Here is a 27,730-nt window from a genome sequence, read left to right as displayed (position 1 = left end):
TGGATTTGCCCTAGAAGCCTCAATAACCCACTAATACCGATCTTACCCTTCTTCTTCCTCGAACTCACAGACCCAGCTGCCACCGCCGGAGGAGTAGGCAAGCACTCCAACGCAGAGCAATCCATGGCAGAACGCAACCAAAAATCGTCAAACTCCGATTCCAAACAAGACGACCCCGGAAACAAATCGAGAGACCTCGGGTACCACACCTTGTAATCTACTGCTCTCGCCTCGACGCCCGGAGTAGAACTAAGGACATCCACGAAAGACCTCCCGAAATCGACCCCCAAAGAAGGAGCATCCATGAGAAGCCCCGCCGAAGATGGAACCCCAAGCTCCGCCGTGCTGGACAACTTGAACTGGGCCGCCAACAGTTGCCAAAGCTCTCCCACAAAACGCCGCCAACCCCTCCCAAAGCGTCCCTCCGGAAGCCAAATGACTCCCTTACGACCACCCTCAGCCAACACCGATACCTCCAAGAACCTTCCGGCCTTATTACCTCCCCCGTGGACCATCGTGGCCTTATCACCCTCACGGTAAGATTTGGCGATTTCTTCCTTCACCTGAGCCTGAATCGCCGCTTCCACTGTATCTACCAACCACGATGAACACTGAATGCTCGCGAAAATATACCCCACGAATCCTTTTCTCCTTTCCTCCAAACGAAGGTTATGACACCCAACCTTTGCCGAAAGGCAGAAGGTTTTAGCTTCAAAAGAGAGGCTGCGTTCCATAACAAGCACGCCGAACCCTAGCGCGCAGCACCAGCCGTGCCACCGCTCGCAAAACTTTTTCAAATTTCAAAATTTCAAAATTTGAAAAACATCCGAATCTGGTCGCAGATCTCGCCGGAGAGTCGCCATGAAGATGACATGAAGATTAGCTGTTGTGGGCTTCTTCCAAAAAAGGTTTGTTCAAGGGCGGCAGTCTTTGTATGGTTAGTGGCTCTAGGCAAGATCCTCACCTTGGATAATCTCAGAGGTGGCACATCATCATAATGGACAGATGTTGCATGTGCAAGAAAAATGCAAATTCGGTGAATCAGCTTCTTCTCCATTGTGATGTGGCTTCTGCCATTAGGAGTGCCTTTTTTAGTTGCTTTGGGATGTCCTGGGTTATGCCTAGAAGTATTGTTGATCTGCTTAATTGTTAGTGGCCCTATGGCAGGCCTAAGAGTGCTGCAGTGTGGAAAATGGTGCCTACGTGCCTCTTCCGGTGTGTATGGAAGGAAATGAATGATATGTGCTTTGACGACAGAGAAAGGACGTTGGGGAAAATTTTATCTTTGTTCTATGATACTTTGTATTTATGGACGGCGGCGTATGTGTCTCTTTTGTTGATTAGTTCCAGTGATTTCTTTGTTCGTTTTGCCCATGCTAGTTTGGTGGTTCCTTTTGTATGCTTCCGGTGTACATAGGGGCGCCTTACACTTTAATGAGATTGGTTTATTACTTATCAAAAAAGATAATCATGTGAAGACTCAAGTGTCTAATAATTGCCCAAATTTGCATTCATCATGTTTCTAAAGCAACAAGATGGCACTTTTTCCAAAGAATAGGAGAAATCCTGGGATAATAATGTAATTTTAAGATTACATTTGAGTTGGAAAATCCTTGATTTTAAAAATCTCAACATTCAAGACCCTTCCAAAGCCATTATCAAAAACTAAAGACCCCCATTAAGACCAGATACTAGAAGTATATAAAAATAGCATCATGCGAGCAATATCTACATAGAATTCCTTAAATCACAAGTATACTAGGAGATTTTTGTATTTACCAAGGGTGTGGATTTTCGTAAAGTTGGCTTTATATGAACATCACCTTCATCTACTTCACCATCCACAACCACTTCCTCATCCTCATCTTCATCCTCAAACAATTCTGGTACTGTTTCAGCAGCTCCAGAAGATGCATCGATTTCGACATACCCCTCTTCTGTAAGTATAGTAAGAACCTTTTCTTCCAACATAGAGAGAGCTTTTCTTCTAGGTACTTTATTCCTGATTTGCAGGGCTTTCCCCAACTCTTCTCCAGCAATTTCCTGCACAAGGTGAATTTGTTTACTTACCACTCATTACTATTCACATTCCAATAACCATAATCAACCACAGCAGCACTAGAAAGGATATACAGAAATAATGAAGAATGGAGAAATAGCAAGTATGTAGTACACATGAAACCCTAGTATACCATGATGAATTATGATGAATTCTTGAAGTTGAAACTAACCATATAAAAAGGTCTTTTTGATCCAGCACCCCATACCCTTTATTAATCATATTTCAGTTGTGTGATTAGTGTGTGCGTGTGCGCAGAATACCAAATTGTCTTAGGTAAACATGAAGTAAGAGAGTATATATAAGAGGCAAGGTTACCAGAAAATGTGAATAGGGATAAAAGAATTGCAAAAATCTATGGTCAAGAAATACCAAGAAACTAATATATTTTAGGTCTCTTGGGTCTATCATCCACAAGGATGAGAAAATTAGAGGGTGATGTTGCTAAAAGAATTGGGGCAGATAGGATAAACCATGAAGAAATGCATCCGATGAGCATAAGATTATCTGTCAATGATTTGGTATGGAAATTACAACTTGTATGGAGTTACCATATATGGCTGTAATTGAATTATCAATTGTAAACTTATCAGCCTAAGACAGAATGTGAATGGATGCCAAAATAAACAAGTGAAAGGTTATTCAATAATTCAGTTACAAAAGAAAAAATGATATTCAATTACTTTATACCTCTTGCCTCTGCTAGATACTCTATAACATATCTATTTAATACATAAAAGCACAAACTCCAAGGAAATAATTGACTGACCAAAATACCCTTAATGAACTACAAGCTAGACTTTTAATGAATATATGAATGTTATTTAATTCTAGCTACTGTTATAACTATTTAAGAGAAGAAATACTCTATAAAAAGTATCCAAAGGGAGAAAAATAAAAATAAATAAACAAATTTACAAAGAGTTGTTCTCTGAAAAATAGAGTTGGACTCAAAAGATGGGGATCTACAAAGTATTTGCCTTGTATGTATTATTAATCAAGCTAATATATATATATATATATATTAAAACAAATTATTATTTGATTCAGTTTTTATTTTGTTCAAATGCTAACATTAAAGAGAGCAGCCCTAATAAGGCTCCCTATGGAAGCAAGTGCTGTAATACTCGTAATATAAAAAGCATGTAACGCTCCACCAATTATAAAAATAATAAGCAGGGAGAAAATAAGCACTCATGCAGAAGCCAATATAGAGGTCTATATATTTGCCAAGCTAGACCCCTTCACTTTATAGTTCCTAACACCTTTGCAGTACTACTTGTGCTATAGCATTTCCAAGTATAACTATCGAATTTCAAAGCACCTCTAGTAAAATACATCATTTTCTTATATACAAACCACCTTTCAAAATTTCCCTTCATTATCTAAACCACAAATATTGGAAGAAATTTGCTATTAATGGAAAAAAAATATTTAGAGAGAGAGCGAGAGAGAAAGAGAGAGAACATGCTATACAATAAAAGGGTAGCTATAAAACATACTTCAACATGCTTATATAGCTCAGGAGGAGGTAATTTGATTGCGTCAAGCATTTTCGGTTTCCCACACTTCTTAACCAAAGCCTCCACCTCGTTGCAAATTACTCGTACTGCATCCTGATATAAACAAACAGGCAAAGGCTTATCCATCGATACAGATTTGTTTGCTGTTGAGGCATACATCTAATAAACACTCAAAGAAACAATGGCTAATCAAAACTCTCACTTTCTCAAGTACAATTACGAACATCCAAGAAATGACAAGTTATATACTTCAAACGTTGCATTTTCCGAACACAGGAGGTGAAAAGATACAAGAATAATATTTGAAGGCAAATCGCCTCAAAACTTAACTCAGACTCTCACTCCTAGTAAGAATACGATGACTAATAGAAAACAACTAATGACAACTACAATATTAAGGCTTAAAACAAGAACTTCTCAATAAACAACAATAAGTAGACATTCAAGAAAGTAAATGAATAATCAGCTAACTGACAAGAGAAGTTATCAACAATGACCCACTAGCTCAATTCTGCCCTAACAATGTAAATACAAAAATAATAGCCAACAAAACCAACCAATCCTAAGATATTATGCAGAATGTTGAGACGTGCTCCCTAAAGAATGTCACTGGCTTTTAGAAAACAAGACTAGGAGAGATTTATATTGCAGCTTGATGGTCCAATTTATCTTGATGTATCACTCAATTTATATAGATAATACTCAAATTAGTCAAAGTGAAGTTTATTAGTGAAAACCTTATCCATTTACTTTGCTCAAATTCAGATTATGAAAGTACTTCATCCACTATTCTCTCTTTGATTAAACGAAATTTCTAAAAGAACATAGAAGGCAGTGAACTTTGACATGTAAAGGGGCAAAACAAGAACCTTTCAACCCAAAGTAAAAATATTAACAAAAATAACCCAACACATATATAGCATTCAATTCTTTAAACTAAAAAATCTCACCTTTTTTTTTTTTTTTTTATAAGCAATCGAATTTTTTCAACTCAAGCACACAGAAAGTAGACAAGAAAGTCCCTTACTAGAAAAGAAAGAAGAACAAGAAAATCATCAAAGCTAGTAAAATGAAGGCAAGGTGGCTCAGTAGTATAGGGTTTTGAGGGAAAGGGCCTTTAGATACTCTTAAATGAATCTAATTAATATGTAGCAAAATAGGCTACATACTTAAATGAAGCAAACAACCTGCCCAACTTCTACAGCTCGCAGCAACTTTTCTTCCTGGAGAAAATTACCGTAACCCTGCAATGAACAAGTTCACACACGTCTGTGACTAAGAATTAGCATGAAAATGAGCAAGCACAGTAATTTCTGAAGATCATGCTGTAGCCAGAACTATGAGAAGATAAAAATGACCTTTTTCTTCTATAAGTAATCGAATTTCAGTAAAAAAAACTAAAGGGCACACCTAAGTACACAGGAAGCGTGCAAGTAATATAACCCCCCCCCCCCCCCCCCAAAAAAAAATAATAATAAAAAACCTACCTAAAATTTAAAATCCTAATCTTGTGGGGATAGGATTGGCAGCAGCTAATATAAAAGCCTTTATGTAATATGTTGAATTCAGAGAAGAGTTGAATAAAAAATTCCATTAGCTTTTGAAGTGCGATTGCCTTCCCCCTGGTGTGATTGCTTAGGAAAGTCTAAAGTGTGATTTACTAGGCTCTTTTTTTTCTTATTAACTGCCACCAATATTCAACCCACTGCTGACCTAACCATCCCTTAAACCCTCTAACATCGAATTTCTTCCAAGAAGCCATTCCTCACTATTATTAGTTTCAGAGTCTACTCCCCCTTATTGAAACCCATAGAATCTGTCCAGCTCACTTGAAAAGAAAATTGATGTTGAAAGATTAAGTACAGAGGCTAAACTGAAGTTTTCTTTTCCTTCTGTTCACATGGCATGGACAGGAGGATATACAGCATTCCTGAGTTCTGATGATTAGAGATACTTCTGAAGCAAATGAAACCAAGTAAAAGGGCCTAAGAACTTATACCATGGTGTTAAAGCTGCAATAGGTTTTGGACATAATGCCCACAGAGGTAATCCTTTTGTTTAAGAATAAAGATCAGTTGCCTAGTGTTCTAAACTTTGAAATGTAATTTACGCATATGATCATCCACTAACTTTCATTAAGATATAGAACAAAAAATGAAAAACAGATTAGGAAAAAACAAAAAAAAAAAGAGTACCTCTATCATCAATATTGCACTATCTGTACCAGCTAGCAACAAGTCCAACTCAGATTCTTCCATCTCCTTCATTGTTGGATTCACAATATATTTATCGCCTACAAGACCAATTCGAACTCCTGCAACTGCTTTTGAATTGGGCACTTCTGAAAGAGCTCTGTGGTTTTTAAATCATTAAGACTAAAGAAACAAAAATGCCTTAAATATAATCACATATCCTAAACCTCATAGGAAAGGGGGAAAATGAAAATTGATCAGGCTTACATTGCTATTCCAGCTGCTGTGACTGCCAAAGCATCAGGCGAGTGCAAACCATCATAACTCAAAACCTATAAGCATGATATCACAGTAGAACTTCTAAGAAGATGAAATATAAAGCTAGTATGCAACTGCCTCTGAATCTATCATGTTTGATGCATGCTGTATAACAATTCTGAAAAAAGGGCATAACCAACAGCTCAAGAAAACAGAGTGCAAATAATCTCTACCATTTAAACAACCAAAAAAGGAGGATATACATTACAAGTTTGTACATCGATCAGAGTAAAATCAAGCCATCGCTTCTGCATTCATTCTATTCATTCAAATATAAAGGACAAAACAGCTCATTAACCGACAACTAATGGGACACCTTACCGGGGACAGCTAGTGGGGGCACCTCCAACACTCCCCCTCAAGCTAAAGTTGAAACATATATGCTCAACTTGAAAGAAACAAACAAACGAAAAGCATACTCTAATACTCGCCCTTAAGCTAGAACCACTTGCAACACACAATACTTTATTTTTCCTTTTAAAAGTAATCAAAATATCATTAAAAGCGTAACGCACCCCAGGCACACATGAAGTATACAAGAAAAAACACTTAGTTATAGGGAGAAAAAAAAAGGGGAGGAAATCATGATAACTAATCACCAAAGGAGAAACAAAAGCAGCAGTCCAAAGATAAGTTTTAAAAAATAAAGCCTTAATCTCTTTCAAAGTCCTAACATGAAGGCACTATCTTCCACACAGCAGTACTCCAAGTACTACCAGCAGTCCACCAACACACATATAAGTCGACTACTCGTCTAGGCATAACCTAAGACAGCCCAAATCGACTAAAGAAAACATCTCATAAGGCCCTGACAACCTCACGATGGAGAAGAAGATGGTCCACAGACTCCACATTCCTTTTACACATATAACACCTCTCAACCACGATGACATATTGTTTCCTTAGATTATTCATGGTAAGGATCTTACCTAGGGTTGCTAACCAAGCAAAAAAGGCCACCCTCAAAAGAACCTTAGTCCACTAAATGCTCTTTCGTGGGAACCAAGACGCTGCAGAATGATCTAACAGCGAACAAACCTCTTTTGGAGGGAACCCACCAAAGCTTGTCTTCACCTACCTGTCTCACTGTAGAATCATCTAACATGGAACAAACCTCTTTTGGAGGAAACCCACCAAAGCTTGTCTTCACCTACCAATCTCACTCTAACTGAATACATCACCCTACAGAACGAGGCAAAGACATGCCCCTCCCAATCATGAGCGCTCCACCAAAACTTACATTCTATTGATTGGAGCTACTCGAAATCTCCAAGTAAACCGCAACATAAGCATCATTTTCACAAGCAATGCCATATAAATCTAGAAAGGATTCCTTAAGGGCCATATCCTTGCACCATAGATCATGCCAGAAGCTAACCTTGGAGCCATCTCCCGCCTCAAATCTAGTATGACTAGAAAACTTCTACCAACCCCTACTAATATTTTTCCATAATCCCATCTTAAATTGTAATACCCCGAATAATCACTCACTTTTTAATAATATATAATATGCCGTTTATATAAAATAATTCGTAGCTTGGTTTCTTTAAAGCTTGGAGGACTTCTGCCCATAGGTAATCTATCTCTAATCCATTGTTTTCATAATATTTACAAAACTGATATCAAGTAACAAAAAGATAGTTCAATGTTAAATCACCACTTATCCCAAAAATTTAAGGTAATAGGAAATAGTCAATTTAATCATTTAGTTAATACTCTAACACTCCCCCTCACGTGTGGGCCCAAACATTGAAATCTACAAAAAAAAAATTCATATTCTAGAAGTACTTTGTGATGAAGACTTCAAAGAGTTTCAATGAAGTTAAGCTGCACTAAGGCCCTGCTTGTTTCGGCATAAAATCTTCTATAGAAAACATTTTCCTTCTTTTGGATGTTTGGGGAGATTGAAAATCTTGGTTGAACTAAAAACATTTGCGGTTGACTAAGAAAAACAAGGGATGGTTTACGCTTCACTCTCTCTCTCTAGCTTGAACACTCGTTCTTCATCTTCCCCAGAACCATTTTCGGTTTCTTCTCGGAGGAAGCACAACCTAATGGTGGTGGCTACGTTGATGAGCTTCAACCTAGTTGGGGTGTTCAAAGGGGTCACCTTGCACATGGTGAAACTTCTTGTGGTACTGAATTTGGGAAAGAATCTAAAACTTAACCTCTGACTTATGTTATGCAGACTTGCAACTCCCCACTGCGCATGTCCCCCTTTCTTTTTCTTACAAGAATGCCAAACTGAAGCGTGCATGTATCTATAAGAAGAGTTTGTCTTGCTCCCACAACCAAGCAACTCTAACCTTAGCAAATGGCATTCTTAGCCTTCTATTGCCTTGCATTTGTCTCATTCACCTTCTTCTTCAACTCCAATATTTTGCACTCCTTTGCATCACAAGGGACCAAAGCTTGGGTGTTCCCCATCTCTTCTTTGATGAGCAAAGAGCTTTTCGATACAATATTTTTACACAAGGATGATACTGCATACCCTACCAAGGATTTTTACACATGCGATTCTTTCATCCTAGCATCTAGATGCTCTCCCAAATTCAGTACCACAAGAAGTTTAACCACATGCAAGCGTGAAATTGCTGGGAAATTGATTCACGGGAAAAGTTTAAGAATTTGGTTTGTTCTGGATAAGGTTGTTGCCAATTTGTTGATGTTGATGTACTGCAAATGCGGTGAATTTAGTGAATCCCAGAAATTATTTGATGAAATACCAAAGAGACATTCGAGTTCTTGGAATGTAATAAGGGCTATCCTAGCTCCGAAAGGTACAATTTTGATAAGGAAATGTGGCAAGTGGTAAAATTTATACAAAATGATGGATTGAAACCCAATGGGCAAACAATTCGAGTCAGGTAGATGGGATTATGGGAGGGAGTTTCATTGATATATTGTGAAGAATGAATTGGATTTGGGTTTTGGATCGAATGTTCACTTGGGTTGCTGTTTGATTGATATGTACTGAAGAAGTAATAAAGTTGTTGCGGGTAGACCGGCATTTGACAGAATGAGATGTAGAAATGTTTATGTTTGGACAGCAATGATCAATGGGAATGTGCAAGTAGAACCTGGTCTAGTGATAATTAGGCCGACTTTATCAAGCTTTAGAATCGAAGGTTTCTTATTCAGCTAGAGCCAAAGAACTCCTCAAATTATATCTCGCTATCAAATTTATAAGCTTCTTCGAGGAGATAGGATGTTGTAGCTGAAGTAAGAACGATGATGAAAGAAAAAGGTTTGAGAAAGCCTCCCGGCTACAGTTGGATTAGCATTAGGATAACCTCTTGTTCAATTGAGTTGTGTTGGTCTATTGAAGTACCAGTTGATGCTTATCATTCCAGTGTGCCTTTTGGCTGGTATCTCAGTCCGAATTTCGTATGGTTGAATGCAAACCAGAGTTGAACTAGTCTAGCTTGAATGGGAAGTAAGAAAGCTCAATCAGCATGGAACCACAAATGAATTACAAATTCTTAGCTAGGTCCTTGATCTGATAAACAAAAATGGGTTCGAGTTTGTTTATTTTTTTTGATAAGTAATATTGTATATTTAAAAAAAAAACGCAATGCGCCTCTAGGTACACAAAAAGTATACATAGGTAACCCAACTTAAACCCCAAAGGCAAAACCTAAGAAGACCCAACCCAAAAACCCAACAAGTAGCCACAACCAAACAGTAAAACCAAAGAAAAAGACCCAAAGACTAAAGCCCACACTAGCCCAACACCAGCCCTAACAACCCAAAGCCCCTAATGCACCTCTGGAGAAAAGGAAAGTGCCTTTTTTTGTCCCAACACAACCCCGACGGCGTTGGCACCTCTCAAGTTTGTTTATTGGTCAAATAGTCTAACTCATGTATGCTACTGCTTTTGACCCATGGTGGATATTGCTCCCATGTATGCTAGTATTTTGTTTGAACTTGTTGGATTGTAATCTTTTGGGTGAACTTAAATTGTAAAAACATATATGATTGAATTTCGATGGTAGTATTCAGTCAAAACTTCATTGTACTATTTATGGTTGAGCATGAATGGTAATATTTATGGTTATTTATGGCTCTACCAACTTGAAAGTTCATGATTTTTTTTTTATTTGTCATCATTAGTCGATGTGTATTTTTTAATTTAAAATAACTTTTTTAAGTTATTTTTTTAGTTGTTTTATATTGATATTTTATGTTGTGAATGATATATGAAATATTTTGTGATTTTCCGAATGAGCCAAACGCTGAAAAATGTTTTCAACTGAATTTTTAAGGTTGCAAACAAACATCAGAAAATAACTAGCTTTCCCGGAAAATATTTTCAGCATAAAACATTTTCCGACAAAAAACATTTTACGCCAAAACAAACTAGGCTTAAGATTATTACACTTAGGAACATCATGTAAACTTTTGTTGTCAAACTCAAGGATCAAACTCTTCTTCGTTTGGGGTGCTCAGGGGTTGGAAGTGCAGTGTATGCGATTAAACTTAAAAATGACAGGTGATTCACAATCTCCCAATTAAAGCTGATTGTCTAGATGGTCATGCAAGGGATAGCCAACCCTACCATTGCATGTGGAAATATTAATCCAGTCGAAATTAAATTCTGGCGAAACATAAGAGTGTGGCAATTGTCCATACAGCATTATATTCACACAAGCATCCTAAAGCAATTAGATTGGCATATAACCACAAAGCCTTGAAATGAGACAAACTTGAAGCAAACTAAATAATTTATATAGAGAATAAAAGGAAACATATAAGTAATGCAAATCTTTAGGAGGAACAACAAAAGATTGTACCCAAGATAGTATTTGTGTTTCATGGTAGAAGCCCTTAAGCATTGTTGGACGCAAAGGCCTATCAATCAATCTACAAATAAGAACCTGCATGCAACAGTAAGTTTAAAAATATATATATAACACAGCAATGTTATAGATGAAAGGGATTAAGTTATACTATAGGTACCACAGTTTTTTGCAAAGAATCAAATGCTAAAAACAATTTTGCTACATCATGCTAGTTAAACAACTAGTTTGATTGCTTTAACAATTGAAATAGTTATTGAATTTTATTACCACCCTAGGATAGAAGTGAGGAAACAAAATAAAAAAGGCAGCAGGTATGAGAGACAAGCACCTAAGAGCACTTGCAGCAGATATCCATCCATTTTCTCTAAATTTAGGGAATAAAACTACTTTTTGATTCCCTATACAAATACACTCCACAACAACTTCCCTTAATATTTTCATATACCATTAAAATATTATTTTTTATTTTTACTTTTATTTTTTTATTCACTCTCTCTCTCTCTCTCTCTCTCTCTTCTTGAAGGCATATTTGTTCCTCCCCATACTGTTTTCACCACCACCATTTTTGGTTGACAATGACTTCAGATCTTTTCACCGATGATTCCCATTGCAAGACGATGAAGAACATGATAGAGATTTGAGGGGTGTGGGTCAAATCTCTGTTTTTTGCCTCAAATCTCTGATTTTTAGAGAGATCAAAATTTTGCCACAAATCTATTCCAATCTCGTTCTCTCTCAGTCTCCTTCTATTGAGAGTCAATTCCTTTTTGTTTCTGCAGATAAGCTTCTCTCACAGTGCAGACATGAGATGAGGGGTGTGGGTCTGCGATGGGAAGGTGAAAATTGAGAGATTTGGAATTGGAAGGAAGGAAGGTGAGAAATTCCTCAACAGAAGGTGAAGAAGTTGAAGGTGAGAGAGATTTGAGGATATGGGAGATTTGGAAGGAAGGGTAGTTTTTCTTGAAAGGAAAAGGAAAGTGAAGAGGCATGAGTGGAGAGAGAAGAGAGGAGAGTGAATACAATTTTTTTTTTTTTTTTTTGAATATAATAATCCATTGGGTTGCTACAGTGTTTCCCAATACATTGGGAAACACTTTAGAAACCCAATGGTGCAGGTTATATTTAAGGAGGCTGATGTGGGTGATTTTTTGTGGTTTTTTTGAGATTTTTCCTAAATATAGGGAGGGAATGGGCTATAGGGAGTCTGCTGCTAGTGCTCTAAGGAATTAAAATCCCCGGGATGAAAAAATATGGAAGAAACGAACGAGGCTTAGCAAAAAAAAAGGCAACAATAGTAGCCAACTCCAACCAACTCATTAACTATTCAACCTAGTCCAAAAACCAGGAAGAGGAACACCAAATGATTTCATTATGCTTATATGTGAAAGTAGATCGTACAAACATGAAAACAAAAAGTTGCCACTATTGTCGTGTTTCCTCATAAAGCTCAACTATTATGAAGAGTTTTTTTTTTTTTTTTTTTTTGAGAAGTGACTATTATGAAGAGTTCATTAGGCTTTAAAAAAGAATGAGTTGAATAGTTGAAAGGTAAGAAGGAAGAATTCAATCTCATTATTTCTCAGTGATCCAATGATACATCTACACCGATTTAATTAGGGAAGCAACACACATTGGTATGGAATTACAATAAATAAGAAATATATGTAAAGAAAATCAAATCTGGAAATCAAATCTTGGAATAAAATCAATTCTAAATCATATCAGCCTGCATCTTCAACACTCAACCTCAGCCTTTGCAACCAACCTAACCTTATATTTTTCCACTGACCCATCGACCTTATGCTTCATTGTAAACACTAATTTGCATCCAACCAGTTTTTTTTTTCCACTAGGCAACTCAATCGGCTCCCATGTGTTTTTTTTATGAAGGGCTCTCATCTCTTCCTACATAGGACACAAAGATCTAACCCCTTCTCATTGAGTAATAGGACAGTCAATGTCATTGATAGCAAAGAGTGATGAAAGTAAGATATGGTTACTCTTTACTCTCAACTCCTCTACTGGTGGCCGATGCGGCTCATCAACAAATTCAGTTGTCATACCAGCAAGAGGCTCATCAGCAGATGGCAATTGTTGTTCTTGGTCTAGTAGAATAGCAATTATAGGCCCAAGGACTCCCCAACTTCTCTTCACTCCCTTTCTCCTCCTATAGAGAAGTCTGGGAAGAGGAAAAATACAATTGGGATTCAAAGAAAGTGACATCCATGGACAAAATATTTTCTTAATGGAGGGTGCTAGCACTTGTACCCTTTTTGGGTAGGTGAGTACCCCAAAAAGACACATTTGGGCACTGAGGAGGTGAACAAAGCAAACGCGCGAGGAATAACAAAATTAGAAGAAAAGGAGGGTGGTGCCAACGCCTCAAAAGGTGTCCTGAAATTCAAGACACAAGAATGCATATGATTGATGAGATAAGCAGTTGTGAGCAAAGCATCACCCCAATAAGATTTGGGAACGTGCATAGACATCAATAAGGCCTGGGTTACCTCCAAAAGATGTCAATTTTTTAGCTCAGTGACTCTGTTTTGTTGTGGAGTATTGACACAAGTGGTTTGATGAATAATGCCATGGTCATTAAGATAAGTGCAAAGAGCACTAGAAAGGTACTCACCCCCATTATCATATCGAATATTCTTGATGGAGGTGTTAAAATTGTGCCTAAACCATTCTATGAAACATTTGGAAAAATGAGAACACCTCACTTTTAGTTTTTAACACATATACCCATGTGGTTCGAGAAAAATCATCAATAAATGAAACAAACCAACGATAACCAGCTATAGAAACACCTAGGTAAGGGTCCCAAACATTAGTATGAACAATAACAAAAGGTGCAAAACTTTTATTAGGACTCAAAGGAAAATACACCCGATGGTTTTTGGCAAGTTCAAGCGTTTCAAGTTGAAACTTAGAAATATTATTTTGCAAAAAGAGAGAAGGAAACATGGGCTATAACAACAGGAAAGAAGGATGCCCTAGTCGCTGATGCCATAACCATATCCTTGCAGCTAAGTCATCTACCCATACAACATGATAGGCTTGTTTGAGCCAACAAGGACTTCGGGGTTGAGAGTCCAAGTAGTAGAGACCATCCCTTAGGCTACCACTACTAATCATCGTCCCTGAAACCATATCCTGAAAGAATCAGTAATGAGAATACAACACTACTCTACAATTCAAATCATGGGTAACACAAGCAAAAGATAAAAGTTAGCAGCAAAACCGGGAAAATGCAGGACCGGGGAAAGAGACGTAGAGGACGTTAAAGGAATGAACCCTTTACCAGATATGGGTGATACAGAACCATGAGCTATTTTGACTTTGATGATAAGATTAGAACAAGGAGGACAAACCAGTCAGATGATCTGAGGACCCCATAACAATGATCCAAGGTTCATCTGATTCAATGGAGTTGCATGCAATGCAAAGACGAAATTACTTTTGTGGGAAAAAGCAGAAGATGCAATGGTGAGCGAGTCCAGGCAAGACATAAGCCACGGAAGAGTCTCTACTTCCTTGCTAAATGCACCAATATCAGATGTAGAACTCAGAGTAGGCGTAGAAACAGTCACCTCTACTGTAGAAGAGTGATTTGCACAAGGTCGTGGTGCACCTAATGAGCAACCTCCTCTGCCTCTTGCAGGACGATCATGAGGTTTCCAACATGTATCCCAAGTATGTCGTGACCTACTACAATGATCACAAAAAAAGTTTGTCTTTTTCATCTAAGTAAGATCTAACGTCTTACCACCATCACAACTCTGGAATCCCCTTTGCCATTGCGTTGGGAGATAGAAGCTCGAGCAGAGTGTTCTTGGGCAGGAGAATGTAACATAGCATTGTACTGACTTTCTTCATTCTAAAAATATACAAATACCTCTCGAAGGGAAGGAAGAGGCTCATTTCCCAAGATTTGAACCCGAACCAGATCATACTCAGAATTACGGCCAACAAGGAACTCATAAATACACCCCCTCTTCTATCATCCTCTGAATTTCTACTCAGTCTACAGCGCCCGTTGCCTGAAAGTTCTAATAATGGTCCAGCTCTTGCCACAAACTCCATAGCTTATGGAAATAGACGACAACAGACCATTCACATTGGGTTGTCCCGTGAATCTGACACTTCAGTTCATAAATTTGAGCAGCATTCCCTATCTTTGAATAGGTTTGAGCAGTTGCATCCCAAATCTCCTTTGCAGTGCGGAGAAATAAATTACCCTTATTAATATCTAGGTGCATAGAATAGCCACGACATAATAGTAGAATTTTCTGCTTTCCATTAATCATAAGAATCATCTAATCCTACTTCTTGAATTTTACCATTCAAGTATCTCATTTTCCCTCTACTCTTGATATACAAAAGAGTATATTTTGACCAAGCAAGATAATTGAGCCCATCCAATTTCACAATTGTTATTTGGAGTGTTGTATTTTCACCATGAGAGGTCACCTGACTATCTACCCCTTGTAGTGAATTTTTGTGGTTTGATTTATTTCTGACATTTTGAAATAGACATCCACCCTACCAAAAAATTCTACTACAAGACTAGGCTCAACGAAAAAAAAAAAAAAAAACTAACCAATGCAAATCATATAGTATGTAAGCGTAAAAAATAGAACAACAATTTTTTCCTGTTCCTTTTTTCTTTTTTATATTGCTCTAAACGATCAATCATTTAGTAAGGTTACTTATCGTTTAGTCGGAAACGACCGGTCGTTTGGGTCCATTATGTACAACACGTCGTTTTGCTCATGGCTATACGACCCACCATTTCAACCTTCATATTGAACAACATGTCGTTCAATTTCTCCTCTACCGTCATTGCACACATTGCACACAGACACCGAAAAATTTCATGACCAGATCAAAACACTGCAATTTCTCAAGAAAACACCTCATATTTCACCTTCAAGCACTCTCACCCTCATACAATCGCCTATTGTCCACCCAGACCAATTGTAAACAAACACATGGTCGTTCTAGACTCTTAAATCAACTTTCAAGGCTTTAAGTTTATGAGCCAAAATAAAGTTCAGGGAGCCTTGAAAATAATAATTAAGTCCACCACTGTTTCACCTTGTCCACAAAACCCTTGGCCTTTAACCACATATTCTCAAACTTAAAATTTATTGTACCACCCTGAACGCCTTGACAATCAAGAAGAATGGGAAAATGGTCTGAGCAAAGCCTAGGTAACCTATTCTAAAAAAAATTAGGAAAATAGGCTTCCCAATTCAGAAAGACAGGAATGAATGTGTGTGCAAGATCACGTCTCACTGGTGGGGGTGCTAACCTAATTATTGCTATGAAACTAATTATCAAAAGCTTTGAGACAAATATTTTTGAGTTAAATGCACCAAAAAAAGAGTGAGTTGCAGTTAACAACCTTTTGCACTAAAAGTTATTTGGTTCTCTTTGTTCTTGGCCACCTAAGTCTCACAGATACAAAGGCAAAATTTCACGAACTTTCCAACACAAGCTAATTCAAATCCAAATCAAGCTCATAAGAACGAATATAGAAATAGCAATCACATCATGTTAAAATCTTAAGTGGAATTTCCATAATTTAGCAAGACAGCTTCACGTACCTACTGGGACAAATGATTCTTATACTCAAAAAGTTAAGGACAAGTACCTCATGATCTTTTGTCCTCCCTTCTCGTTTGAAAAACCCACCACTAAGAAAATAACAGACATAAGGTATAGAAATAGTACGTCTTAATCTAGCACGTAAAATAATGAGGAAAATACACTTAATCCCCCCAAACGACCCATTTGCACTTAAACCACCAAACTTTAAAATGTAACACCTAACCCCATCAAACTACCACTTTGTTATAAGTTACATCCTTTGTTAGCATATGGAGTTCAAATGGACGGAAAATGCCACAGGCGACGCGCACATGCTAGCTTTCTTATTTGAAATCTCCAAATCACTCCTTAAAATTATACAAACTAACCAAAAAAAAGGGGGCGGGGGGTGAAGCTTGAAGGAGTGGCCGCACCCCAATAATGGTTTCAAGGGTTATGCGGACACCATCAACACTGATTTCAAGGGTGGCCAAACCACCCCGTCAAGAATGTGCCACCCCCCTCTTCATTTTTTTCTTTTGTTTTTTCTTTATATTGTTTTATATTTTTTGAGATAATTGAGGAATTTCAAGTCAAAATTAGCATGTGCGTGTCACATGTGGCACTTTCCGTCCATTTTATGCCAAATGCTAATTGAGGGTGTAATTTGCAACAAATTGGAGTCTAAGGGGTCAAGTGTCATTTTCTAAAATTTGGTAGTCTAAGTGCAAACAAGGTGTAAGTTTGGGGGTTAAGTGCAATTTCCCTTAAAATAATTATTAAAAAAAAAAAAAGGTGCAAGACATACCTAGTCCGACCTGCTGCTGAGAAACGCTCTTGATAATTGACAAATAAAGGAAAAAAATCTGAAGGCTCGCTTGGAACATCAGCCAAACAAACAGATGTGTACACAATCTGCAAGAAGAAAAAGAAAAAATTGTTAGTTCTCCACAAGCTTGAAAATTCAACGTCAAAAATGAAAATCCTGGTTACGTTTAATTAATTGCATGATAGCACCTAGATGGAGTCTAATTGTGAACAACATAATCGATAAATTTATTCCTTCTCTACACCAAACATCAATGATTATGTTTTGGTAATATAATCAAAGGGCCCTTTCACCTTTTTTTATTATTATTATTTTTCTTCTTTTCTTTTTCTTTTTTTTTTCTTTTTTTGGAGTGGGGAGAGCAATGCTAGACTTATTTCCCATAACTATCCTCCTTTAATCCTTCCAATCGATGGAGAAAAAACACGGGGAGGGGGGAAGAGAGGGGGGCCAATACAAATAAAATCGACCAAATTCAAAAGACAAGGTTGTGTAGGATCCAATCACTGCATATATAAGATAAATATCACTATTGTCCCAAAACCTTCAATTGATAGAAAATTATAAATTTAATAATTTAATTAATATTCTAGCACTTCTCATCTTCCCACGAGTAAACCTAATTACAACACAACATGGAATATTTAACTGAAATAAAAGATATAATGTGGAGTCACATTTCAAACTCAAGAATACCACTCTGATATCATGTTAAATCAATAATTGTCTCAAAAACTTAAGTTGATGGGAAACAATAAATTTAATCATTTAATATAACAAATAATTGGTCAAGAATAATTTTCCTGATTAACTAGAATAGAATTGGAATAGATATTTGTTTATTTATAAAAGAAACAATGTAATAATCTAGAAGGGCTCTCTTCCAACTTCGCCTGAGTACAGGCGCGTGGGTGGCGCATGTTTACTGTTTGGGTGTCTAGCTTGTTAGTTGTCTGGGTAGCGTTATGGCTGATTCGAGAAAGTGGATTGTGGAGTCCAAAACTTTTGAGTTACTGATTAAGAGTGGGGCTTCAGGGGTGAGAATTTTTGAAAAAGGTAATAGGAAACAAAAAACCATCTTCCTGCAGAAGGATAAGTTGGTGTGGTTGGCACGCATTATAGAGGACTTGGTGGCAATGGATTCTTCTGAGGTTTTTTGGGACCAATCCAGAGCAGGATATCCACGGATAATCGCACAGAAACGTGCTAACAGACATGGGCGGTTCCCAACAGTAGAAGAATATGATGGTAGGCAGAGGAGTGGCTCGATCATTATTCCAGAAGGACGTTATGGTCAAGGATGGACACGTCTCATATCGGAGGTGTGTCTGGCTAAGTCTTCCCTGTGTGAGTCTAGGGAGGTCAGGAAAGTTTATAAGAATTATGATGTAGGGGGGAGAAGAAGGAGCTATGTGAAAGTTTTGGGGTCATCGCTGCAGTCGACAAAGGACTGTTTCAATGATTTTGCTGAGCCAATAGCAGGGTGCCAAGGTGGTTGAAGGAGGTTTCTGCAGAGAAGGATAAGCAAGTCCAGCTTTCTACTATACAGGAGGAAGGTTTGCACGAGTCCTTAATCCCGGTGAGGTCGGACAGTGGCGGTATGGAGGGCCCGAAGAAGAACCAATCCTTTGGTGGGGAGGGAACGTGCAACCCAAAGGTAAAGGAGCCACTGGATGTTCACTACGGAGCTCCGGCGAGCAGGTCGACCACCACGACGAGGCTGACAGCTTCAGAATGTGGTGCTAATCACGTGAAGGAATGGGAGGGGGAAGGTAGCCACGACGTGTAGGCCTGGTTTAGTGTAAAAGTTGATCTAACTAATGCAAAGGAGTCGTTGAGAAGATTGAGAGGCGAGGTGGATGTGGGGCTTGACAGAATTAAAAGGGCTATCAGTTTTGTGGAGGACCTGAGTGTTTTTCCTAGGTCTGGTGGGTCTTGCGATTATGGGCTAGCTGGAGGGGACAAACATAAGAAAGGAGTAGCCCAGCCCAAGAAGGTTACTAGGGGAAGGCCCAAGCACGGTATGAGTCTTCAGTCGGTAAAGATGTATTTTAGGAGGAAAATTGCCCAGCCCGTGGAGAAAGGGAAGGCATCGGACAGAGGACCGAAGCTGGTTGGTGTGCCGGACAGTCCGTAGGGAGGTCCTAACGCTCCGGTGGGCTTCGCCGGTAACGCAGTAAGTCCCGATGTTAGGTCGTTGTACTGCGACAAGGAGGCCCATGCCGGTTCTGTCCTGCAGATTGTCTACGTCTCTAGTAGAGGTGCCGACAGAGGTAGTTTTGTCCAGTGAGGGGGCGGCGAGGAAGATTCCGGCAAGGGATGGTGGTCTGGGAGATGTTCCGATGGTGGGTTCCAAGTTCAAGGCTATGGCGACGTTGGAATTAAGCGATCAAGCATCGGGTTCTCCGGTAGGTGAGTTGGACTGCTTGACGGGAGGTCCAAAGACTTCAGTGGGAGTCGCCGGTATCTCTATTAGTCCCGATTTTAGGTTGTTGTTCTGCGACAGGGAGGCCCAGATCGGTTCGGCCCTGGAGATAGCCTCCACATCTCCAGCAGAGGTGCCGACAAAGGAAGATTTGCCCAGTGAGGGGGCGGCGAGGAAGATTCCGGCAAGGGATGGTGTTTCGGGAGATATCTTGACGGCAGGCTCCATGTTCAAGGATACGGCAATGATGGAGTTAAGAGTTCAAGTATCGGGTTCTCCGATTAAGACGCAGGGGCTTCTAACCAGTCTTGCCGACCAAGGTTCACTGAAGGGGGTCTAGAGCGTCTCTAGACCAGGGATTCTGGGTAAGCAGCCTGGTAAGGGAGAGTCTCCGGAATCCTCTAGTTCTGCTGCCGGCGACGGTGAGGAGGCCAGGAAGGGAGGTTCTCTGGGGAGCAGCCCCGGTGAACAGCCTCTGGGTGTTTCTGTGTTGGGTATTCTGGGTAAGGAGCCGGGGCGTTGCATATCACAGCTTGATAACTTGGGTGGAGTTTCTATAGCAGTGGAGGGCTCTATTTCCCAGGAATCTTTTGTCCCAGATTCTGTACAGGAAATGCAGTTGGAGGTGCAGGAGAGGAATTTTATCATTAAGGCATGCAAGGAAGTTGGCCTATCTTGTGATGGAGAGGAAGGAAAGCTTGAAGAGACCATTGGGGTGCTTATGGCTGACAACAAAGGCAAAGAAGTGGAGAGGGAAGTGTGCACTCTTGCAGTCAAAAAAGGTAAGAGGGAGCTTATTAACTTGCAGTCTTCTGTTAATTTTTTGGAGCATTCGTCAAGGGACAGGAATAAGGGGAGGGTCAATCGAGTTAAATCATGAAGCTTAAAATTCTGTCATGGAATGTGAGAGGTTTGAATGAGAGGGATAAATGGTTGAGGGTTAGGAATTTGCTTAGAAGCTGGAAGGCAAATGTTGTTTGTTTCCAAGAGAAGAAGATGGACTTTATTTCGTATAACTTAGTGAGGAGCTTATGGGGATGACCGTATGTGGAGTGGTGCTTTGTTCCTTCCATTGGAGTTTCGGGGGGTATTTTGCTCATGTGGGACAAGAGGCCTATTGAGAAGGTTGATGTAGTGTTGGGAAGTTATGTGGCGGCTTGCTCCTTCAAGAATGTTAAGGATGGTTTTGAGTGGGCGTTTGCGGGGGTATATGGTCCTAACAAAGTAAATGCTAGGTGTTTTCTTTGGGAGGAGCTGGCAGGGGTCATGAGCTGCTGGGACATGCCGTGGTGTATCGGTGGGGATTTCAATGTCACCCTTTATCCTAGTGAAAGGTCGAGGGGAGCTTATTCACGGTCGGCAATGAGGGATTTTGGTGAGTTCATATCGGAACAAGGCCTCATGGACCTTCCCTTAGTGGGGGGGGGGGGGGGGGGGGGGGGGGGGTTTTGACTTGGTCAAACAACAATTCTTGATATAGGCTTGACCGTTTTCTTGTCTCTCCGGATTGGGAAGCCCGCCATCCGGACTTGCGTCAGAAGAGGATGCTACGGGTATGTTCCCATCATGCCCCTATTATTTTGGATTGTAACTCTCAGGGGGGAGGCAAAAAGCCTTTCAAATTTGAGAATATGTGGCTCAAAGTGGAGGGTTTTGTGGACAAAGTGCGCAGCTGTTGGGACTCGTATCATTTTCAAGGCACTCCGAGTTTCATTCTTTCCAAAAAGATGCAAGCTCTAAAGTGGGACATTAGGAGATGGAATGCTCAAGACTTTGGCAACGTAGGGGTTTGTATTAAGGCTCGTATGGAAGATCTTAAAGCTCTGGATAGGGTGGAGGAAGAGAGAGGTTTATCCATGGAAGAGAGCGAGAAGAAAAGGGTGCTCGCAAGGGAGTTAGAAATTTCCCTCCTTCAAAAAGAAATCAGTTGGAGGCAAAAATCTAGAATCCGTTGGTTGAAAGAGGGCGACAAGTGTACTAAATTCTTCCATCGGATTGCTAATGCCAATCGTAGACAGAATTATACTGAGTCTCTGAACATTCATGGCACTACTACCTCTGATCAAGAGGCTATTAGTAATCATATTACTCGCTTTTATGAGACGCTCTTCACAGAGACTCTCAGTTGGAGACCGAGGTTGGATAATCTTCATTTTGATATGTTGGAGGAGGAAGAGTCTTCTAGTCTGGAAGTTCCTTCTGAGGAAAGGGATGTGTGGGAGGTGGTCAAAAAAATGGATAGGGATAAGACGCCAGGCCCGTTGCTGGGAGGTGATCAAAAAGGACGTCATGGCTATTTTTGTGGAGTTCTATGATCGAGGTAAATTCGAAAAAAGTCTCAATGCTACGTTCATTGCTCTTATTCCGAAGTCGCATAGGGCATCCAATCTGAAGGACTTCCATCCTATTAGCCTTGTGGGGAGGATTTATAAGATCATTGCGAAGGTTTTAGCCAATAGAATGAGGGGAGTCATGAACCGGGTCATCTCCAACCCGCAGAACGCTTTCGTCAAAGGTAGACATATTTTGGATTCGGTGCTTATTGCCAATGAATGCCTGGACAGCCGTCTCAGATCTGGGGATCCCAATCTCTTGTGTATGTTGGATATGGAGAAGGCTTATGATCACATGAACTGGAAGCTTTTACTCTATTTATTAAAAAGGTGCGGCTTCGGTGAGAAATGGTGCTCTTGGATTGAACATTGTATCTCGTCGGTGCGGTTCTCGGTGTTGATCAATGGTTCGCCTTCCAGTTTCTTTGTGAGCTCGCGTGGGGTTAGATAAGGTGACCCTCTTTCGCCTTTTTTGTTCATTATGGTCATGGAGGCCTTCAGCAGGATGATTAATGCCTCTATTAGTAGGGGTTTCATCAACGGGTTCTATGTGGGTGCCAGGGAGCAAGAGCGGGTTTCTGTTTCCCATCTTCTTTTTGTTGATGATACGCTAGTGTTTAGTGGGGCAACTTCTAAACATGTTAGATTTATTAAAGCCCTCATTATTGGCTTTGAGGCGGTATCAGGGTTAAAAGTTAATCGGGCCAAGTCTGTTTGGGTCCCAGTCGAAAATTCGGTAGAGACAGATGAGTTGGCTAGCGTTTTGGGTTGTGGTACTAGTTCTTTACCCTTGAAGTATCTGGGTCTTCCTTCAAGTAGTTGGCTAGTTGGGATGACATGTTGGAGAAAATTGCTAGAAGGTTGGCCCCTTGGAAGCGTTCATATTTGTCCAAGAGGACGAGGCTTACCCTCATCAAGAGCACCTTATCCAATCTCCCCACCTATTTTTTGTCTCTTTTCCCCATCCCTATTTCCATGGCAAATCGCATTGAGAAAATTCAACAAGATTTTTTATGGGGGGGGTTCAAGGACGAGCCTAAGTTCCATTTGGTCAGTTGGCTTGAGGTTTGTTCTCCGATTGTTGAGGGAGGTCTAGGGATTCGGAGCTTGCGTCTTTTCAATCAAGCTCTCTTGAGGAAATGGTTATGGAGATTTGCAAATGAGGAAGAAGCTTGGTGGAGAAGTATCTTGGTGGCAAAGCATGGGGTGGATTGGGGTGGTTGGCGTTCAAATGTTCCTCGTGGAATGCATGGGGTGGGGTTATGGAAACACATTTGTGGGGGGTGGAGGTCGTTTCGGTGCCACTTCAGATTAGTTCCTGGTTTAGAGGGGAAGGTCAAATTTTGGGAGGATTGTTGGTGTGGTGAGACGTCTCTCAAGGATGCCTTTCCGGGTCTTTTTAATATTGCTTGCAACAAGGATGCTTCCATTGCGGATATCCGGGAGTGTGTAAATGGGATGGTTCACTGGAACGTTACTTTTACCCGTAGTATTCATGATTTGGAGGAGATGGCCTTAGACTCTTTCTGGCCTTATGTCCAATACTTATCAAAAAAAAAAAACTCTTTCTTCTCGCTCTTGTATTCGTCTTCGATTCGGGGGGGAAGGGGAGGACCGAATGTGGTGGATCCCTTCAAGAAAAGGGAAGTTCGAGGTTCGTTCCTTCTATAGGATGCTTGCCTTTAAGGAGCCTAACCATTTCCCGTAGAGAAGCATTTGGTGCACTAAGGCTCCTTCGAGAGTGGCATTTTTCGCATGGTCGGCTGCCCTTGGGAAACCTCTCACGCTGGATAATGTTCGGAAGAGAGGTATTGTTGTGATTAATCGATGTTGATTGTGTGAGGCGGATGGGGAGTCCGTGGATCATCTCTTCCTTCATTGTGGGGTAGCGCGCAAGTTGTGGGATGTTATCTTCTCTCACTTTAACATGAGTTGGGTTATGCTTAAAAGCATCAAGGAGATGTTTGCTAGTTGGTGGGCGGGAGGTAGATCTAGTAGTGATGTGGTTTGGAAGATGGCTCCCCTTTGTCTTCTATGGTGTCTTTGGAAAGAAAGGAATGCGAGATGCTTCGAGGATTTGTCGAGGAACCTTGAGGACCTTATTCACTTCTTTTTGTACACTTTATTCACATGGACTGCAGGCTGGCTTGCTCCTTTAGTGATCAATTTTCCTGATTTTCTCTTTATGTTCTCTTCTTCTTTCTCCCCTACTTAGTCGCTCTCTTGTATACTACCTATGTACTTGGGTTGCGCCCCTCTGCGCTCTTTAATGCATTATTACTTATCAAAAAAAAAAAAAAAATTGGAATAGATAATAAAGGCAATTTTCACAAAGTGAAGGCTTAGAGGATCTCCAACAAATGGTAAAACATAAAGATTGCATAAGTAATCCACATAGCTATTAGCACCAGACCAAGCATTGTCATGCTTTAAAGGGTTACTAGTCCAACCACAGGATCAATCAGCCAAGCCCATTAAGTTGGCCAACACAAACACCAAGAGACAAAAGTAGGGACACAATTAGAACCGGGTCTACTGCCATTCCCATCCATAGATGTATGCATTGAGTTTCTGGAGTAAGTTATCAACGACAGAATCATAGGAATTGGTAAGCCTGCCCAAGAAATAAGCCATGTCATTTAGCTGCACATAGAATAAATGGCCTGACAACCTGTGACTCCCTTTGAAAAGTAATAGGAGGGGATGCCTTCGGAAGAACACCATAGTCTATTCATGTTTCTCACTATCTTATCTCATACAGTAATAGCTACATACTTAAGAAGTGAAACCCTATTAAGTAATATATGGTTTCAGCTTGCAACACAAACAGCCACTCTTAGGAGCCAAAGGACAATAAGGTCATGCTATGATAGTGTCATTATACCTTCCAATCTTAGCACTTTCAATTCAGCATTCTTCATTCCTAGAGGCTAGGTTCACGGTATAAAAAATTTCATCAACTTCTTAAAAGATAGCCAAAGTTTAACACCCCAATTATATATTGGGAAAATGAGTAACTCACAAAGAGTGATAGTGCAGATGTGGCTAGCGCTTTCTCTGAGTTGTAACAAAACTCCTCTCCTTATAAAAATCCATGTGGATCTCACAAGAGGGACAAAATATACAATTACCAAAAAGAAAATTTTAAGTCTAGCTAGTTAAAATGAACTTCTTATCCACAAGAATCAAGCTGCAATCAATTCCTGCCCATATATATCTCTCTATGTGGAGAGGAAAACAGAGACAAAGATGGAAAGATGTGTTATATATATTTCATGCGTGAATGTAATGCTAGTGAACAAAGAAGAACTTACAGTTTCCCCATCTGTTACTGTAACAGCACCACTAGTTTGTCTCCCTATACGGCCTGTCTCAACCAAAATCTGCAAAGATTCCAATTGGAAATTAGAAATTTATCCAAACAAACATAAATTAGAAAACCGTTTTTACAAACAGAAATTCACACCAGAATTCTAAATACAATTGAAATCCATTGAAAAGAACACTCCTGAAATTTAAAGACCTTTTTGGAGCAAGATGAGTATAGTCTAAGAGGAATGCAAAGAAAGGTTTAAATGGTCGGTAAGGTTCTGTTTATTTTCACCAAAAATTTCCACAAAAAAACTATTTCAACGTGAATTTAAATTTCTAAGGGTAGAGGAATACAACTGTAGAACGTTCCACCCTGTGAAAGATACAAGTGCTAAGCTACAATGACAAACACCCCATCAAACAAAAAAGGGTTGCGCTCCAAGCTAGCTTCCTAGAGATAAAAAGTTGTCAAATTTAAGAAGCATCTCCATCTAGATTGCTAGGGCAGGAGTTAGACATTTCATCAAATTATACATGCCCTTCAATACAACATAGACCATTTACAAAATCCCAAAGGGACCCACAAAGCATTGAAACCAAAATCCTTCAAAAGATCAAGTCCTGACTGCACAGTACAAAACCACATTCAACAACTGCGCTTATTTACAGTATCCTTATTTCCGCTGAAAGCCCTACAAAGTAAAAAGCAGCACATTCTACAAGCTATCATTGAATTTCCGATTACACAAACCATTTTTTTCATTACCTGTCCTTAAAAACTATCCTAAGTAAAGTTTCCCCAAGATAAAGAACTGACCAAGAAAAACCCAACAAAAAAACAAATGCAAGATTTGATAAAAAAAAAAATGCAAAAACATTAAACAAAAAGAAAATAGAGAGAAAGAGGAAAAAGAAATGCACAATGCTTTGAACTTACATGTCTATCACCGACCGGGATTTTGACAGAGCATGGCTCGGAGAAACACAGCGGACCATCGCTCGGGACCGACTCCGAAGCTTGGGGTTCTGCCAAGGCTCTGATACAAAGAGAGCCCTTGCTCTGCTTTCTGAGTGAAATCAGAGATAAGGAGCGGGACTTGGATTTTTTTCGAAAGTGGGAACGATGTGGAGAGAGAAAAGGTTTGGAATGTGAGAACTGAGAAGGGTGAGTGTAATAGGCCCTGTTGCAGAGGGTGCTCGTGCTTGCCAACATTTTTCTCTCTTCCTGCTGCTCCTGTGAGGGTTGAAGAGCGAGCGAGAGAGTGTCTGCCAGACTTATCCGCTTTTGGTTTACTGTACAGGCGCTCGAGGTTTGGACCTTTTTCTTTTTTTTTTCTTTTTTTTTTCTCTTTTGGAAATTATTAAATTGATTAGTTTTTTTTTTTTTTTTTAATTAATAATCAATCTTATAAAAAACGTAAAGGCGCCCCAAAATACACTAGAAGTATACAATAGGATCACATAACTAGAAAGGGAAAACGAACAAGAAAGTCATTGTAACTAATCGACACTGAGAAGACGTACACCACAGTCCAAAGGTATAATGTATGAAAGCAATAGGTTAATAAGTCTTCCAAGGAACTCTCCAAGTCCTTTAAACACTTATTATTTCTCTCTCTCCATAGACACAAAAAAAAACAAGTAGGCACCATCTTACAAACCGCAGCGCTCCCCCTCATTCCCGAAGACCACCAACAGACGAGTAAATCGGAAACCCGTCTCGGCATCACCCAAGACAACCCAAACAGACCGAAAAAAGCACACTACAAAGCATAAGCTACCTCGCAATGAAGAAGAAGGTGATCCATCGTCTCCTCATCCCTCTTGCACATACAATACATGTTCGTCACAATCACATGCCGCTTCCTTAGGTTGTCTGGGGTCAGAATTTTGCCCAAAACCGCCAACCACACAAAGCAACTTGCCCTCAAAGGAGCTTGTGTACGCCACACACTCTTCCAAGGGAATCGCCTCCCTTCAATACATGCTAGGGAAGCAAAAAGAAGTTTGACCTTGACATGGCCTTTTTTGGAGGAAATCCACCACAACCTATCTTTACACCCTTGTCTCACTTGGGCAGAGTGCAACACCTGGAAGAAAGAGGCAAATACATCTATCTCACAATCATGAGCCCTTATAGAAAAACTAGCATTCCACTGATTAGAACCACCCCGCACCTCCAAATGAGCCGCAACTGAGGCGTCCTTTACACATACAATACTAAACAAACCAGGGAAAGCTGTCTTAAGAGTCGTATCTCCACACCACAGATCATGCCAGAAATGAACCCTAGTCCCTTCCCCCACCTCAAAACGCGTAAGGCCTTGGAAAGTGTCCCACCC

The 27,730-nt window shown here is 39.8% G+C and overlaps 1 protein-coding gene across 1 annotated transcript in view; it reads right to left on the bottom strand.

Annotated features, from left to right (window-relative positions):
* RIF10 (polyribonucleotide nucleotidyltransferase) overlaps positions 1-26,665 on the bottom strand; it is a 45,210-nt gene extending 18,545 nt beyond the window's left edge. The window contains exons 1-10 of the mRNA XM_059606700.2: positions 26,326-26,665; positions 25,391-25,459; positions 17,298-17,404; positions 16,554-16,596; positions 10,886-10,969; positions 6,042-6,106; positions 5,778-5,934; positions 4,770-4,826; positions 3,562-3,675; positions 1,780-2,043 (exon numbers count right to left, since the gene is read on the bottom strand). Coding sequence (XP_059462683.2) covers positions 1,780-2,043; positions 3,562-3,675; positions 4,770-4,826; positions 5,778-5,934; positions 6,042-6,106; positions 10,886-10,969; positions 16,554-16,596; positions 17,298-17,404; positions 25,391-25,459; positions 26,326-26,601 — 1,236 coding nt within the window. The 5' untranslated portion in view covers positions 26,602-26,665. The remainder of the gene's footprint in view (positions 1-1,779; positions 2,044-3,561; positions 3,676-4,769; positions 4,827-5,777; positions 5,935-6,041; positions 6,107-10,885; positions 10,970-16,553; positions 16,597-17,297; positions 17,405-25,390; positions 25,460-26,325) is intronic.
* Between the last annotated feature and the right edge of the window lie 1,065 nt (positions 26,666-27,730).

Source organism: Corylus avellana, chromosome 10 (assembly GCF_965113065.1).
Source record: "Corylus avellana chromosome 10, dhCorAvel1.hap1.2, whole genome shotgun sequence".
NCBI classification, from domain to species: domain Eukaryota; kingdom Viridiplantae; phylum Streptophyta; class Magnoliopsida; order Fagales; family Betulaceae; genus Corylus; species Corylus avellana.
Note: the sequence above shows the minus strand (reverse complement) of the source record. Positions and strands in the feature narration are given on the sequence as shown.